General features: G+C 44.5%; 3 protein-coding genes across 4 annotated transcripts; 1 reads left to right on the forward strand and 2 right to left on the reverse strand.

The window, feature by feature from the left end:
- Window positions 1-928: 928 nt before the first annotated feature.
- On the reverse strand, window positions 929-7,749 carry LOC131889038 (endonuclease III-like protein 1). The gene is made up of 4 exons (XM_059238031.1): window positions 7,496-7,749; window positions 5,805-5,975; window positions 1,663-1,822; window positions 929-1,388 (listed from the first exon to the last, which is right to left on the reverse strand). The coding sequence occupies exons 1-4, from the start codon at window positions 7,697-7,699 to the stop codon at window positions 1,114-1,116; spliced, it is 810 nt and encodes a 269-aa protein (XP_059094014.1). The 5' UTR covers window positions 7,700-7,749; the 3' UTR covers window positions 929-1,113.
- A 969-nt stretch (window positions 7,750-8,718) lies between these two features.
- LOC131889013 (PC4 and SFRS1-interacting protein-like) lies at window positions 8,719-11,591 on the forward strand. Its single transcript, XM_059237999.1, has 4 exons — window positions 8,719-9,227; window positions 9,982-10,433; window positions 10,506-10,844; window positions 10,921-11,591. Exons 1-4 carry the CDS (start codon window positions 9,035-9,037, stop codon window positions 11,380-11,382), a joined length of 1,446 nt encoding a protein of 481 aa, XP_059093982.1. The 5' UTR covers window positions 8,719-9,034; the 3' UTR covers window positions 11,383-11,591.
- A 902-nt stretch (window positions 11,592-12,493) lies between these two features.
- LOC131889023 (uncharacterized) lies at window positions 12,494-15,728 on the reverse strand. Of its 2 annotated transcripts, none has more exons than XM_059238011.1 (3): window positions 15,337-15,728; window positions 14,459-14,704; window positions 12,494-14,399 (listed from the first exon to the last, which is right to left on the reverse strand). In XM_059238011.1, the coding sequence occupies exons 1-3, from the start codon at window positions 15,542-15,544 to the stop codon at window positions 13,897-13,899; spliced, it is 957 nt and encodes a 318-aa protein (XP_059093994.1). In that variant the 5' UTR covers window positions 15,545-15,728; the 3' UTR covers window positions 12,494-13,896. The 2 variants fall into 2 exon arrangements, with proteins under 2 accessions (XP_059093994.1, XP_059094003.1); XM_059238020.1 differs by lacking the exon at window positions 15,337-15,728 and adding an exon at window positions 15,159-15,303.
- Between the last annotated feature and the right edge of the window lie 1,085 nt (window positions 15,729-16,813).

The following is a 16,813-nucleotide window of genomic DNA, read 5'->3' on the forward strand; positions in this document are numbered from 1 at the left end:
GTAATAAGGTTTGCATATTTTCATGTATGAAATCCAAATTAACCTTGTCAATCAGTATATTTGGGCAAGTTTATCTGCAAATTTTTGAACAAATTTGGGTGAATGTGCGATGTTGCCGTCAACAAAGGGTATTTTTGCTCAGAATTCTTGACCGGGCCTAACTATCATATGTAAGGTACTTTTTGAAACCCCAGCACCATAGGAATAAGTAGTTATAGGTGACATATTCATGTGTATTGCATAAAAGTAAATCATGTACTTTTGCAACACACTTAAAATATTTGTGCTCATTTATCTTTCTTTTCTTAGTTTTTCTTTACGCAGGTCTTTGGGCCCATTGTCATCACCTTCAAAGAGGGTTGATTGTATGGTTTCTTGAGATACAAGTGTAAGGTTTCAAAGTCATCAAAATCGACACAGGGCTTTGACCTCTTCAAATCAAAAGGAGATACACAATCACACAATTAACCGAATGTTCTTCATACTTCACGACAAAATGACCAAGAAAACTAGACACATAAAAAGATAAGACCAAAAAATACGTAACTATAAAGAACATTACGTACCTTTATGACCTACACTGGCCTACACCTGAATGAGGAATTAATAATCTCTCAACCTTTTAGATTTATTTTCCGTTTTTCTCAAAATGGGGAGGCAAAGTTTGTTCTATCAATTTGGCAAAAAGTACTTGTTAAATAAAAACCAAAAAGGATATCCTGCGGCTCAATTGATTTTTTGATCAAGTTTATGCCTTTGCGTGAAAGAAAATAAAAAAACTGTCGAGGTGGCATAAAACGGGAAGTTATTCGAGTATCGCTCAATTGGTCAAATAACGAGATTTAAACAAGAGATTCGCTTCAAACATACTACTACACGCCGAGGTACGAAGAGATTTACGATGTTTTCACACATGAAACGAAATGAATCGGAGTAAATAAAGTATATATTTCAGCAAATACTCACATCATTCCCACACACTCGAGTGACAAGATAAAAACAAGGGACCTTGAATATAAATAAAGTAAATGGGAATACTTATGACGGAAAGTTTAGTCGACAAGAGGTGGGGGGCCTTCACTTAACATTTGACTCGAGGCATGTTTGGCGGGCCTAGCTCTTTTTTCTCGGAGAGGATCGGGCTTTCCCCGAGGCGATTTTTTCCTGTCCATAAGGGCACAGGTCCCGATTAAGACAATCCCCACAAAGCGGTGACACGGGTAGACATCGCTCTTGGCCGAATCCCACCAAAAGCCAATTGATTTCCGTCCACTTGGACTCTGGCAACCAATCTTGCAAGGCTTTTCGAGTTTCCTCGGGTGTCTTCGTTCCCCTTGAGCCTGTCCATCCCAGACGGTTGGCAATACGGTGCACGTGAGTATCCACACCTGTAATACAGGTAGTAAAACTGGTCAGACTTGTTACATGTTCTAGAACAAACTCAGACAGGTCACCACTGTGGGTGAACAAAAAATAAAACATCAAAACCGGTTGTTGGAATTACGGACTTTGATTCAAGTCTAGGCTAAATCGATCGATTTTTTTTTGATAGAGCAAACACGTGTGCTATTGTTGAACATGAAAAAGTCGGCCGAACTTCCGTGAATGTACTGAAATAAGAAACACTCGGCAAGCAAGGTTATACCTGAAGATGAGACTCACCAATTCCGCTTTGCTTCTTCCAAGCAATGTTCATACACAGATGAGCCATTTTCGGTCCAACTCCAGGTAGAGTGCAGAGGGATTCAACCGTATCTGGGATGTCATTGCCATAATCTCGGGCTAGTATCTCGCAGGTCTTCTTCAGGAAGGTGACTTTCCTCTGAAATGGCGCCATTCAAAATGTTAAGTTAACCACCATCAAACAAGCTTCTTATTTTTGGGACCAGACGGGGAGCGACAATCCCAATCGGGGTCCTAAGTGCAGAACATTATATCATCATCATCATCATCATCATCAAACACGCCTCATCGCACAACTATTTCCATGATCTCGCGGGAAGAGATCAATCCGGAGAAGAGGTCCACATTTTTGAGTGGCGACACACATCCTCTTCGGCTATATTCTCTTCATGATTGGTCCCAAGTTGAGCAAGGCGGCAAATTGTATGATCAGGATCTTCTCGTACACCCAAAGCTGTCCCTTGACCAACCATTTGGGAGGAGGTTTGAAAGACTTGGTCCTTCCGTTCTCTTCTTGATTCGTGGCATTCATTGAACTGGCGTTTTCACGTTGGGCCCTTGGAATCATGACTGAATGGAAACAAACGCTCTCAGATATTTTTCAGCTGGGTTGTCAAGGCCTCGGGATCTTGAACAAAAGGGGTCTAATACCGGCAGGTCGAGTCCACACGTCCTCCAATCTTGCGATTTCACCGTGTGACTCGTGAGATTTGATTCCGTTTCAAAGCACTTTTTCGTAAAGCACCTGTGGCATTAGCTAGCCCGGCCTCGATGCACTTTCAGTTCAATGATCTAGCTGTACAAAACTTCAATCTTGTGCAATCCGAGCCGACCAAGCCAACCAACTAGTCCGGAGGAATGCCGAGAGACAACTAAAGCGAAATCACAATCGGTGGATGATCCGGGGTCTGGGGATACTGATGTTTTCCGCGGCCCATTCAAAGTGTCAAACGGGTTTTGGTTCGGCTCATAAATCTCTTTAAGCGACCTCCGTAACAGGGATTGTGGTAGTACGTAGACACGATTCTGGGATCGAATCACGTTTGAGAGTAGACATGGAGGCTTGTCTATCTTTTCGAATTGAAGCCAACGGAACAAGTTCTCTTTTTGCACTTTCTAGAAAAAGTCGGATTCTGGAAAGCTTCTCTTGAGATGAAAACAGCTCTCTGTTGCATCCACCTTTCCGCCGATTTTGAGCGTCTAGTCGGAGGAGACTTAATCTGATGAAGCTCGTGCTTTCGACATGTTTTTACTTTGAGACACTTGCATAAACACTGAGGGAAGTGAACGATAATTTGCAGATTGAATAATTCCTAGGCAAATGAAAACAGCCTCAGCTTTTAGATTAGAACTCAATGGAATGTTGCCAAGGATACTGCGCCGCATGATCAAAACAGACAAGATAAAAATATGTCACGCGTTAAAGCATATTGTACTCATCAAGTTTTGAATCAAATGCCACCCAATTAGACAATGTAAAAATATAGGCCAATTAGTTTCAAGCCCGTTCCTTATACAACGACCCACGAAACAAATATTTTTCACGTAATGTGACAAACAGCTATTTTTTTGTGAAAAAAATATTATCAGAAATGGATGATATTACACTTGGTTGGCCTAGTTTTGGGTGCATTTTAAGACATTTTTTCTCTGACTTTCGACTTGTTCTCGCTCTATAGCATAAAGTTTGGCAGACAAATGACAACTCGTTCAGGTGGAGCCATTTCTGATCTTGAGCTAAACTTATTCGACCACTTTTAGGGTCGCTTGCATTAAATAGTTGGCGAATAAACTGAAAATTAACTGCACCAGGCATAACTTCTGAACGTTAATCTTTATTGCAAAATTCAGTCGATTTGAAATGGAGGAACCTTTTCAGTCATTTTTCTAATTATCATCTCTTCCAACACATTTTAAATCATATTGACAATGAAGAAGCTAACCCTGGCAAATGGTCACAGAAGAACAAATCAACATTAATGCATAAAGTGATTCACGGCCTCTTGTCGAAGACGTAATTTCTTGACCCGACAAGCCCACACAAACCCACCAATCAAATACGAGAAAAACATTTCCTAGAAAAAAACTTGTCTTGTTCCTCCTCGGCGAAAAGGACTGTGAACAAGTTTTGATGGCGCCAATGGGTTCCGCGGGGTCGCGCAGTCCATTGTTCAACGGAAAAAAGAGGTTGGCTCGTTGGCGTGACGTAGACAACTGATAAATGAGTGGCATAAGAAATCGGCACACCACCAAAAATAGTATTTGATCAGCGTATGAAAATATATTGTTGAACATTTCTAGCTGCAACGGACTTATCATCAGACGAAACTACGCTCAAATACATAAAGACAAGGTTAGTATTTGCCGCTGAGCTAGAGCACGTTTGGTCAGACCATGAACCACTTGAACATGGACGAGGATGCTAAAGTCGAAAATTAACATTTCGGAATCAAGTCGACCGAAAAGAGGATTAGACTTGTAATGAACTACGCTTTGAGAGGGAATAACTTTTGATTCAGAGGCTCGATCGAGCTGAAAATTGAAGTAGCGTAAGTAATTGTGATCAGTCTCAATTGAAAGAAGACCTAATGAGTTAACTCGCTAGCATAATATGGTTGGCATAAAGTTTCAAGATTCAGGTTTTGTTTAAAGCACAAAATAAGCAGATGTAGAACTTAACCATTTAGGTGAAAAAATGTGCGTTGTTTGCACAGCATCTTCAAGTTTTCGTGAATCTTTTTTTTTAGTTTGTTTTTTTTTTCACGGGCTTTTCTAACCGCTCCATGGAATGGAATCCCAAGTATTATCAAAATGAAAGGATGCATTTCGTCGATTTCGCACCCTTTAATCTTTTTATGATAATTGTCCATCAACGAATTTGAGTTTCCATGAAAGATGCTAGCGGATGAACCACGCCTGCGAATTTCTTACGATTATTAGAAGGAATCACTTTCAACAATGAAGGAGCCCGACAAAGCAGAGAACTGGACTTCATTGTTCGAACTAGTCTGGATTCTCGAGGGCTTGAAGGTGCTCTCAAAACGCACATTAAGCCTCTACGGTCACTAGAATTGACCCTAAAACCACATGAAAGCTTTTGAAAACGTAGAATATCAGATACATTTCGTACCTTCTCTGAACACTGTACAGTACCACCTTTGTCAGTCTCTCCCAATACGAGAGCTCTCTCATTCCTGTGATGTTCGTAATGAAACATCTTTGGACTTGTTCGACCTTTTGCAAACCGGCTGAACTCATTGGAGCCCAAATGGGTGATGGATATTCAAGATGTGGCTGGACAATCGACTGGTTCAGAGTTAGCATCTTGATACTATCGCTGGACTTAAACGTGCAATATATCCAACCTCACATTTGAAAAGCTTTACCCACCTTCAACTGGATATGCTCATCGAACTTTCCGTTATTTTGGAGGACTAACCTAAATCTTACATAGACGAGACGTGCTCAAAATCCAAGCCAGTTGTTCGAACGATGAAGTCCAACTCAACTCTCTCCTTTGTTGGGCTCATCCGTCGTTCAAGTTGGTGCCCTCAAACATTCGTAAGGAGTATGTATGCGTTGATCCTGTAGCTTGGTTTATAACAGAATTGGATAAGTGTTTGACCAAAATTCCAGATCAATCCAACATTCAAGGGCTCCGACAACTTTAATTCGTCGGTGGTTAACGTAATGTTTAAATCTAAAGCTGAATAGGACATATAATTATTTCATCTTGAAGTACTGGGGATCTCACTCCTAATGGCGGTAAGGAAGTCGCAAGAAAAAAAACCATCGAATTACATTTTATCGTTAAAAATAATCTTTATATTAGTGAGAGATCCAAAAAAGTTCAAAGAAGTATATTGTTTGCGGTACTGTCAACGGTCATATGCAAAGGCGCTATAACATTTGACAAGAAAATAACCGGCAAATCATAGATAAGCAAAGCAAGGCTTTATTCGACAGGCATTGATTTATCGTTTTTGAAATTGTCAACTCCCCGATTGGCTCACTTTCAGTCTACATCTGCAATTTACACCTTATTCAACAAGAGCTAGCAAAATCATGTCTGTGTTAATTAGGATTGTCATTTATAGAAACGCTTCAGTTGTGGTACTCACCTTCCAGAAGCCCACGGGATAAATGAGTTGGCCGAGAGTTTGATCATCGGTGGCCAGCAAGGACTGGATGGTGAGACCATGGGCTTTGAGCCGTTCCATAGCCTTAAAATTGACCTCGTCCTTGGTTTGCGAAGATAGCATCAAAGACACCAGGCATTGAAAGCGTTGAACCTAGAGCAAACCAAGGATGTGGTGAATCAGTTTACGTCATGTTCATTCTTAGTTTTCTATTCCCATTGATTTTATACGTAGTTTTTCAACACCTCAATTTTAATGCAATACGTGCAAAACGTGCTTAATGGAATCAACTTGAATTTTTCTGATGATGAGAATTGGTATACCACGGACTTCTAGAGATATGGACTACTACCAGCTTCCCTGCAAATCGGCAAGCTCTTGGTAAAAGCAATTCTGAACTATTTTTCGAAATAAAATAATGAAACAAGGAACGTAGATCTCCTCAATTAAAAGCACGTCATATTTATGTTATTTCATTGTAAAGTGGTTCGTTTTAAAGTTGTGTTGCCAAAAGTACACGTAGTTGACCAAGAGCTGGCCGAAAATTCGAATTTTATGTTGTGTTTACTACATAACTTTGGACCTATCTCCTGAGTTCCCTAAGCATAGCTTTGAGCTCAAACCTGACCAAGTTCATCTATTTAACAAGATCTTGGGGTCGTATGAAGTGCTTGCTTTGAATAAATTGAACGGTTTAGGAGATGAGAACTTTTGGCTTCCGTTCGCAATCCATGCATGTATCTAAATGACGGCTGTGCTTCACAACGCGTAGAAAGTGTTCATTCTCAACAATACATGGCCTTTTTCGTTTGAAAATGTTTGAAAGCCCCAAATAGCTCAGTACTTAAGTTAGCAAGAGAGGAACCTCGACTTCGTTAGGTATGAAATTGGCCATGAATTGAATCTGATCCACTAACGAAGTTTTCTTCCTGAACTTCTGGAATAAAGAGTGCCATTCCGGCAATGAATGTAAAGTCAAGGCAAAAGAGATTGCCGTTCTTCGGCTGCCGATTGAAGATTATAATAAATGAGCAATTGCGGCACAGGGGACATCTACCCTGGGCCACCATGGTTCTCGCCATACTCTAGTAATGTCGAGTACTCGGCGTTGGAACCGACCGTGATTATTCATTGGATCTCGTCACTATATTCTACCACAGCTAATTGGAGGCAGTGATATCGACCACGGGCTACCATCCAACGGCCAGATTTTCGACGATAGTCGCTTGAGAGCCATGGGACAGAAAGAATATCCTAACATGGCCTTCTCGAGATGTGGACTGCGAACGGAAACGAAAGTTTCGTATCGCCTGTACCATTCACTTCTTCGAATTTTCGGCCTAATCTTGGTCCGCTGCATCAGCCTTGGACATCATTACTTTCAAACGAACCACTAGCATAAGTGGCATAACCATAAATGGCATGAAATGACCTGCCTTTAATTGATGGAATCTGATTCCATCTTAGTCCAGAATAATCTTCTTATTTCCGTCTTATTTCTAGAAGTGGCTGAAATTGTCCAGACCAAGAGCAGGCCAATGAGGCGGGAAACCCGTTGGTAGTTCATATTTCTAAAGCCAGAACTCGGTGATCCTAATCAGCAATTGGATGTTAGCCATGCATGCCAAGATCCAGGCCAGAGAACCGCTAAACTTCCGACTCCGTGACCCCACCTCAGGCGAGGCTTGAAAGTCATGAGCTCGCTCGCAACCCATCTGATCCACGGGCGCCGTGCGAGCCGACCGCATAGTCAAAATGTGATCATACACTCGTGGCCAATCAGGCGGGGCCTCGGTGGGAACCATTCGGGCCGCACCCGGGACACGCCCAGACCCCTGACGGCCCGTGGGCCCGGGGCCCGGCAATTTCCGCGACATGACTTGAACCGGTCATCCACGAGTGTGTGTGTGAGGAGGGGGGGGGGATGGCGGTTGACTGACTGGGAAGGCTAGCCAGTGGGCCTCCGGCGGGCAGTGGTGGGATGGTGGCACAACGTGGGGCTGGCTGCCTAGGGGGCCAATGGAGCCATGTGTCCTAAAGCATGAGAATAACCAAGGATGCAGGCGGATGCAGTCCAGGCAGTCATGAGAAAAAGGCCACACACAGGGTTTCAAACCCGCTCCAGTGAGCGCGCTCGATGGCTCAGAGTGACGAACAAGGGGATCAATCCAAGAGGAGCGCCGTGAATTACATAAGTGAACCCGATGCCCGGGCATTATTCGAGAGAGTAGCATGGAGGGGTCGTCTTATTCCGAATTGGTATAGCCACAGGTAAGCTCGTGGATACTTTGCTTCAAAAATATACGTGGATAGGGGGCCTGTCGGTAGGCATAGAAGGGCATTTGATGTTGTGACTAGTAATCCATTGGACCGTTCAGCCAATATACTAGCACCATGGGGTGAGGTGGGTGAGGTCTACTTTTCAATGCCCATGCGGCTAATTTTGCGGTTGATATTTATGTTCAGGTTCACCATGGCGTTACTCAACTTCCCATCACCCTGATTCAAAACCAACGCGCATGCTCGAGCTCAGGGTTGCCTCACAGGCTTTTCGATGGCCAAAGGTCCAGTCCGGCTTCCGCCGGGCTTCCGCCCTAATTTCGACCGGGTTAAGTTTGAGGGCCTCGTCCCCCCGGCAGGTAAACCCAGGCCGCCGAAACCCGATCGGGCCTGAATGAACCACCCATCATAGGAACGGACTAGCATTACCGTGTTGGGTACTGATCCCAGGTCTGAACTTGAACTCATACCCCCATGTGGGACCAGGGCTCTCAGCTTTGACGCCATCAATTCCGATCGAACGCGTGCCTTGACTCGTACGGGCGCACCATTACCCCGCTTGAAACTCCGGCCTTCTCACCCGTTCAGCTTCAGCGTGCTAATGGCTCGGCTGACCCGGGACTAAGGTACATTTGGGCAACGCTGAAGAGGCACAACAAAATTTGGTGGGATTGATCGGATGGTTGAGTGGAGACAAGTGGACACGCCAAGAAAAAGAGACGGAATTCATTCTCGTTGGTCCCGTTGGTCCCGTTGGTCCCGTTGGTCCGTTCGCGGTGAGTGGCCCAAATTGGAGGTCACCTAGATTGTGGCAGAGTGAGTGGGAGGGTTATCCCGGTGTGAGGATATCTGACGGGCACGGATTGACATCGGATTGGAGTGGGACGCACAGCCAGAGACAGAGAGAGACAGAGAGAGCGGTCTGATCAATTATGGTGAAGAAGAGCTTTTCCGTGGGCGCCAAGGTGTGGGCCAAGGTGCGCGGGTATCCGGCCTGGCCGGCCCGCATTGAGAAGGACAAAGGCAGTGGCAAGTACGAGGTCTTCTTCTTCGGCACCTACGAAACGGCCATCTGCAAACGGGACGACATCTGGGACTATAACCAGGAGACCAAGGACAAGTTCGGTGAGCAACCACGGGTGACGGCAACGGGTGACGACAACGGGTGGGATGCTTGGTTGAGTTTTTTTGATGGATGACTAGGTGGATCCCACCCAACCATTTGTTGGTCATGAGTAATCAAATGATGAACGCCAGGCGATGGATGGCCCGAGAGGTTCTCAGTAAAAGCGTGGCCTTCACCTAACCCACAATAATGATGCGCTAATGATGGGCTTGAGGGGACCTAAAATGCGGGTGCTCATAGAACCCGATTCATGCTGGTCTTTTTTATATCTAGGGCTGTAAGTGAGTCCTAAGTATGATTTCGAATCTGGTCGGTCTTTGACACTTTCTTTAGTTTTTCTCCGAAGGCGGGATTCAAACCCACGCCCTTTGGGGAACCATGTCGTGCCTCTCTCGGGTACATAAGACCAATCGGCCACCAAGGTTCCTTTGTTTTTATTTGAGTGATTTCTATGGCCAGGGTGAAGTAATTTATAGAATTGTGGCCATATCTTTCTTAAACTGACTTTACTTGGTCAAAACCTTGCCCTATCGCGAGTTGTGGATTGAAGATCACGTCGATCTTGCGACTGCGAGCCATTTCCTCCATTCTTTACGCCCTTGATCGTCCCTCAAACACCCCTTCAAGTTATGACTTTGGTTAACGCGGGCGGGTGCTTTGAACACAGGTTGATCAAGTCCCCATATATTATAGCAAGAATACCCCAATATCATTAGTAATTCATTAGACTGACCATTCGGGTTCACCTTTCAGCTAAACAAAAGAACAAGAAAGGCTTTGCCGAGGGTCTCTATGAGATCGAAAACAACCCCGACATTCAGACGGCCGAAAAACTCATGGCCATGGAAGAAGAAGCCGGGCTGGAGGAGGCGGCGGGAGCTCCCGCCGCGCCCGAAGCCCCTCTTAAAAGCAGTGCCGTCTCAGACCCCGACACCGGAGCATCGGATGGGGTGGGCGAGTCGGAATTGACCATCGACGAGGGGAAATCCGCCAAACGAGCGCCGGCTAAACGCGGTACCAAACGCCGAGCCGAGGATTCACCGACCGTGGTGGCCACCCCTCCCCCCACCAAACAGTCTCGAGCCGCGGCCGCTGCGGCCACACCCGTCACCACTCAGCCTGATGCGGCGGCGGCCGAAAAAATAAGCCGATCCGGACGCGTCATTAAACCCAAGAAATTCGATGATGAGATCGTGCCAGAGAAGGTAGGGCCCATTTCATGTCCATGTGCCATTTAGAAAGACTGATTATCACTCGGATTTCGGGCTTTGTTCCAGGAGGGTGACACGCCCAATAAATTGACCACCCCTACGACGAATACCGCACCAGCTTCGAAAAAAGAGCCCAGGAAAATGTGGGTTCAGGTGAAGGCCACGGGTGACATGATCGAGATCAATTTGGATAAGGACCGACCGGTGACTTTCGAGTCGAAGGAAGCCGAGATCCAATGGGAAAAGGTCACCGCCAAGAACGCCCTCAAGTTCAAGGACAAAGTCGAAAGCGGTCAGTTCATCCCGGATGAAATCCGAAAGAAACTTGAGCAGAAACTCAATCGAACCCCTGAGGAGGAAGAGATCCTACGAAAAGAGCGGGAGCTGAGCAACAAGAAGGAAAAGGTGAACCTTATTTTCTGTACGAGATGAGTTGGCTGTTGAGTGTACTAACGAATCGTTGCATTCATGAATCAAACAGATCAAATGGTTGAAAATCGAACAACGATTGGTGGATCTGGATCTGGCCATCAAGCAATCGCTCCATTACCTCCGCCCCGAGATGGAGGCGTGTCTCGAGGCCCTGGCCGAATTGGGCACGCTCTCTCTGACGCCGCTCATGTTGAAGAAACAGCCCGATATCGTGACCACCATCCGGAAACTGCGGAAATACGTTGGCCCTCAGAGCGAATCCACGCCGAAAGACACGAATCCCTCCAATGACGACTGGTCGAGTCGAGCTCAGGAGATCCGATTGAAGGCCAACCAAGTGTTCATGAAGCTTCAATCCACATTCACCACTGCCGAGGGGGCCAATTTCTGGGAGACCTTTGAGAGTCAGCTGGTGGAATTCCGGAGCGCCACCCAGGGCATGGAACGCAAGAAGCTACTGTCTCTCGTGGCCGATCCCACTCAAAAGGCTACGGGGAAACGGGCCAATTAGATTGACTTGAACCTCGCCGTTTACGATCGTAACTGCTTACGTATTTGTCGGCTGTTTCTCTTAACCGCCTCGTCTCTGTCTGTTCTGAGGAGAGGTCAACCCCTGTATTATTCCCAAGTTTAAGTGGCCTACCCAAGCGTAGACCAATTGGCGCCTGTATCGAATCCTTTGTCGCAAGTAATAAAATTGCCAATATTCAATTTTCCAAATTTGACCGTCTAATGCGATCGAGGTGACTAAATCTTTGTCTTTGGCGAATGGACAGACGGGAATATTTTTCCTTATCAATACGCGCATTGATGGCTCGACATTCAAAACATCATCATGGCCATATTTCACCACATGTGAGAAATTACGCATTTTGTGCTGAACTATGGCCAGGGCATTAGTAACGCAATTACAGTAATTCGTTCCTTTTCTCGAAAAAGGAACTGTAATTGCATTACATTTTAAAATTGTGTTATTGTAACGACCCAAAATCTACAAGAATTACTCGTTACTCGTTCCTTTTTCAGCTTCCAGAATGGCCTTTAATGTTTCGTTTATCTCGTGAGAGCTGAAGAACCTTAACGCTCTACAGAAATCGCCATTTTTACTAATTCCATTGATCAAAGAAAGTCAGGGTTGAAAATTGTGTTTGCTCTTAACCGCTGTGAAGGTGTTATTGGTTTTGAATCTTGTTGCATTTGTTGCTTTAGTGTTTACATTTTCTCAATCAGATTCCGTTGGACTCAAGCACGGAAAATCTAGCCTTGGCTTGAATAAAATAAAGTTTCAGATTTCCAAAGCCTCCTCACTTCACTTCATTTAATTCACTGAAGTGATGGACTTGTTACAGAGAAGTCGATGTCTAATACTGTTTTCCATCGTGAATTTTGCGACATTGTCTCAAACCTTTAACAATCATTATCCCATCCAGGGTCCCAATCTTGAATCCTCAAAGTAAGTGAAGCAATACATTTTGAACAATTATGCCAAGAATAAATGCCAAGGCTCATTATTGAAAAATGTTGATAAGAAATCTTCAAATGTTACGAATTAGGCCTGCTTGAGTCAAAAAAACTCCATTTCTTTTGAGAAGAATGGTCTGGCTGGGGTAAACCATAAAGTATTGGTCATCTAAAATTTTAGTAACAGTAATTGTAACGAGTAACGCCATTACATTTTTTTCGGGTAATGGTTAATGTAACTGTAGCTGCAATTCGTTCCTTTTATTGAGGAACGACTAATGCCCAGACTATGGCAAATGTTGACAAGTGAAATGGAACCCATCAAACAGAAAAGGAAGGACCCAAAATTGAGTTCCTCAGGGCTCCATTTTGGGTCGTCCTCTCCTTTTCATTATCTTCATTGCTCCGCTTCAGAAGCTTGGTAGTAGTAATGTCAGTATCTCTTCTTATGCTGATGATACAAAATTGGTAGTTGGTAGGAATGGTCAGGATTCCGGTTGTCTGGCAAAGGTCCTAGACCAAATCTACTCCTGGGTTGCTGTGAGTAACATGGCATTGAATGGAATGAAATTCCGCTCAATGACCTTTGGGGTCGACGCCATTAGACACTCCACTATTAGATGATGAAGGTAAGGACATTGAGCAGGTCTCATCCATGAAGGATTTAGGTGTAGTCCTCCAAGATAATGGAAAATTCGATGAGCATATCCAGTTAAAAGTTGGTAAAGCTTTTCCAACATGTGATTGCATATATCGCACGTTTAAGTCCAGAGATAAATTTAGTATCACGATGCTATTCAAGCTAGTATTTAATTATTTCGTGTTATGACTTGTTTTTATACATTCAGACATGACAGCTTTTATGTTGCAAAATCCGTGAACTTTTAAGTCATAAAAAAAGTTCGTTGTGAATCAGGCATTTCATTTCATTGGGGAATATGAGGCGATGTCAACTATGAAGCACCGCAGATATAGCATGATTCAAAGTCACATAATCCTTCAATGTTGAACAGTTCAAGCACAATTTTAGCCCTGAACTTTCCTATTTAAGGTACATTCCTTGTTAGACATTCGGCAATAATTCAGCAAATTGTCAAAAAGTCTCAGTGCATCCGTCATTTGCTAGGAGAAAACAAAAAACGGTCGCTTTGGTGGTTGTAAAAGTAAGTAGTGTTGTTTGGGGTGTTTGGTTATGATTGCACCAATTTGAGACGGACTTCATTTTTTGAGAAAAGAAATGAATTACTACGATTTCGATATTTGCGATTTTCGTTACTATTAACCAGGAAATGGCGAACCAATATCATTTTCGCTCCTTCTTCGAGTGCTCTGTCGTTCTGGAATCCCTGCATTGGGTCGCAAAATTTTGACTTCATTTCAAGCATGAAGCCTGTAAAGTCAATCTTTCTTCAAACCTCTACTATGAATAAATACCCGTGGTGTCCCTCTACTCCATACCTTTCATATCTAGACCGGGTTCAGCTAATGGTAAGCAATGCTGGAACGGCAGAAATCGTTGGGACGAATGTCCAGCCGTGATGCCTTATCCATCAGTGTTTCAGTCTCAATGATTCTGCTGGCTGTTTTCCACGCACACAATCTGGTCAACGGGTTTTGGCTTTTTCTCGGTTGGGGTGGGAAAGGGTTGGGCACCCCAACTCGGAATCGAAACCATGGTGGAATGGATTGAGATATCCTCAAATACTGCCCTTCGTTGGCAAATCCATGTGAACGAATCCGGCGCTTCAAAGTCCTCGGTGGTTTGAGTGCATTGGTCGACCATTTTCGGACCGTCGTCCCAGAAAAACACGGGTTCCGCTTTCGTCTCTAGCCAATCAATTTCGTCTAACTTTTTGAGATCACCTAGTTTACTGAGTTCTTTTTGAGGCTTCGGTTCGGATGTGATAGTCGTTGGGTTGTCCACTGGCTCGTCCATTTCCAGGCTTTCAAGTTCTTCCTCTTCCAGTTCTTCTTCTTCGGTCGGAAAAATGGTGGGAATATAAGCCGGACTAAGCGGGTCGTCTACTTTGGCCTCACCCACAAAATGGAACGAACAGATACGGGAAGCTGCGCCCAAGGAGAAAAGGGATCATAGCTGATGTTATTGATGCGATTGAAAGCCTTACCGCTCTTGGGCTGCCAGGGGGTGCCATCGTCATTGGTTTGACCGATGGCTCGTGTCCAAGCCGCAGTTCGATCGGCGTCTTTCAACGGAAACCGGTAGAAATAGATGTTTCGGGCCGCATGCAAGGACTTGATTTTTCGGCAACCCACCACACAGCAAGGGTTGCTCAGTAAGGTGGGTGGGACGCTGGCGGACGAGGGCAAGGACGCGATAGCCACGGAATCATGGGCCCCGGTCGTCGGTTGGCCTGCCGAGTCATGAAAAAAGGAGCGAAACAAGATCAATCTTTGATTGGTCCATTTGATACTGGGCTGGCCAGATTTTGATTGAACCGAACTGCTAGTGCTAGAGCGAGTCCAGACTCGATTTGGGAGAAATGGGCCGGACTCGAGTCCGGACTCATTCAAGAAAGTTAACATGTTTTCTTTCAAATTCTCCAGACACGTGCTTTACTCGGTCATGAAATGACCATGAAAGAAAACAGCCCGTGAATGGTGATTTCATTAGCCTGCTTGAGCTTAGTAAGAACCCGATGAGTCTTTGGATTGGACTGGAATCCAGTCGAAAATTCGAGTCCGGCAAGGAGTCCAAAAATCCAAAGACTGGCATGAGTCTAACTTTGGCTGCAAGGAAGGAACACGAGGAACCGCATAGCCTGATTAAATGATGCCGTTCAAATCAAAGCATTCTTTCGCACTAACAGTGATGGACCCAGAGTCCCATCTGGGCCATGGGACGGACTGGGACGGACTGGTTACACTCGTTTGGGCAGGCAGGAACCACTATATTACATAGGGTTAATGTGCATCCATTTCGCTGAGCCTGAATCAGTGCGAGCATACACGTCCCCGGGGCCCATCCAGCAAGTAATACAATTACCAGGGTGGTGGACAGGCTCTGGGCCAGGCTGGACGTCCAAGGCCGGCGCCCCTGGCTTCCATGCCATTTCCCAGCCCCCAGCCCGGGTGCCTTCAAGACTAGGCTGGGGGCGGGGTGGCCGTGGCTTTCGAAGTCGCGGGTGGAAAATGGTCGGCACGTAATCGGGGCGGGCGGGCCGGTCGGATGGGGCGTGAATGAAATGGGTCATGCAAATCTGGTTGGGTTAATAAAAGACTGATCGTTGATATCTTTAACCAAAACAAGTCAACAATGCCAGGTTGGGTGATTTTGGAAAAATATCCTACCCATAAATTTAGTGATAGGATCAAATAAATTTTCACGGGATGAAATCTTAAAAAAAAAAATGCCAAGACATATGAGGGTACTTTTTGAAATCAGGACCCCATGGGCACAATTTCATTTTGGGTGACCAGTTCCGCGGCTGTTAATAAAAATTAAGTGAAAATTTAAATCAATGTTTTTTTTTATAGAATTTCATTTAGCAAAGCCATGCCCAAACCTTAAAACTCAACCACGACTTCGTTCTTGATGATCCAGGCCTTGTTTCCCAATCGGACTAGCACATCCATCCAGCATTTACCCACCCTAAATCACACTCTTAAAATCAACACAATCTGCATTCAGAGTCTGTTTGTGTTGTCGTGTCTCTCGTGGGGCAGGATCGGGGTGGGGTCACTTATATCAATCCGTGCTTGAATGTTTCAGGAAACTATTGATGTCAATAGTTGTTTGTTTCCAATGCTTGCTGATTCTTCACTAGCAACCGTCTCTCGCTCACTCAGAAATCCACCATTGTTGGTTGATTCAATCTAGACTCATTGTTATAAGCCCACAGCACGGCCAAACCTGAAATTGCCTGTTCCAGGCGGGACAATCTTGGGGCATTTTGGGCCATACTTCGTCTTTCGGCGCTGCCAGGTGGAAAGAACTATCGAAACTGGCCTTTAAGCAACCATAATCCGCAAGCCTAGACAAGATATATTGCAGATCCGCAAATATACCTCTGTTTGGGTTAAAAACGTAACCATTTGCCCTGTCTTGATAGTTTTTCCTTCCGAAAGAAACTGACCACCCAAAACTAAACTATGTTTATTATATTTATTTTTTTTTCGTTCCATAACTATTGTCAAGACTTTCCTTTCCATTCTTTGATGTTTCTGAAGTTTATTTCGTCAAAATGCTAAATTTGAAACAAAAAAAAACCATTTAAATACTTCGTAAGTTCTTACTCATAGGGGAATGGTAAAATTAATATCTATCAGTCAATGCCCTTGACAATCAAACACAAATGATGATCATTGGTTTTCAGGATTCAAACTTGACCTGCGTTGACTTCAAAGGCCGAATAATTTGGGAACAAATTGTTGGTGTAGTGCTGGAAAGAGTGAGTCTATTAGAATTTGAAATGGAATGCTCTAGTCTGGCTTGGATACACCCTTGTTTTGATTTTCTTCAA

This window comes from Tigriopus californicus, chromosome 1, assembly GCF_007210705.1.
Source record: "Tigriopus californicus strain San Diego chromosome 1, Tcal_SD_v2.1, whole genome shotgun sequence".
Classification (NCBI taxonomy): domain Eukaryota; kingdom Metazoa; phylum Arthropoda; class Copepoda; order Harpacticoida; family Harpacticidae; genus Tigriopus; species Tigriopus californicus.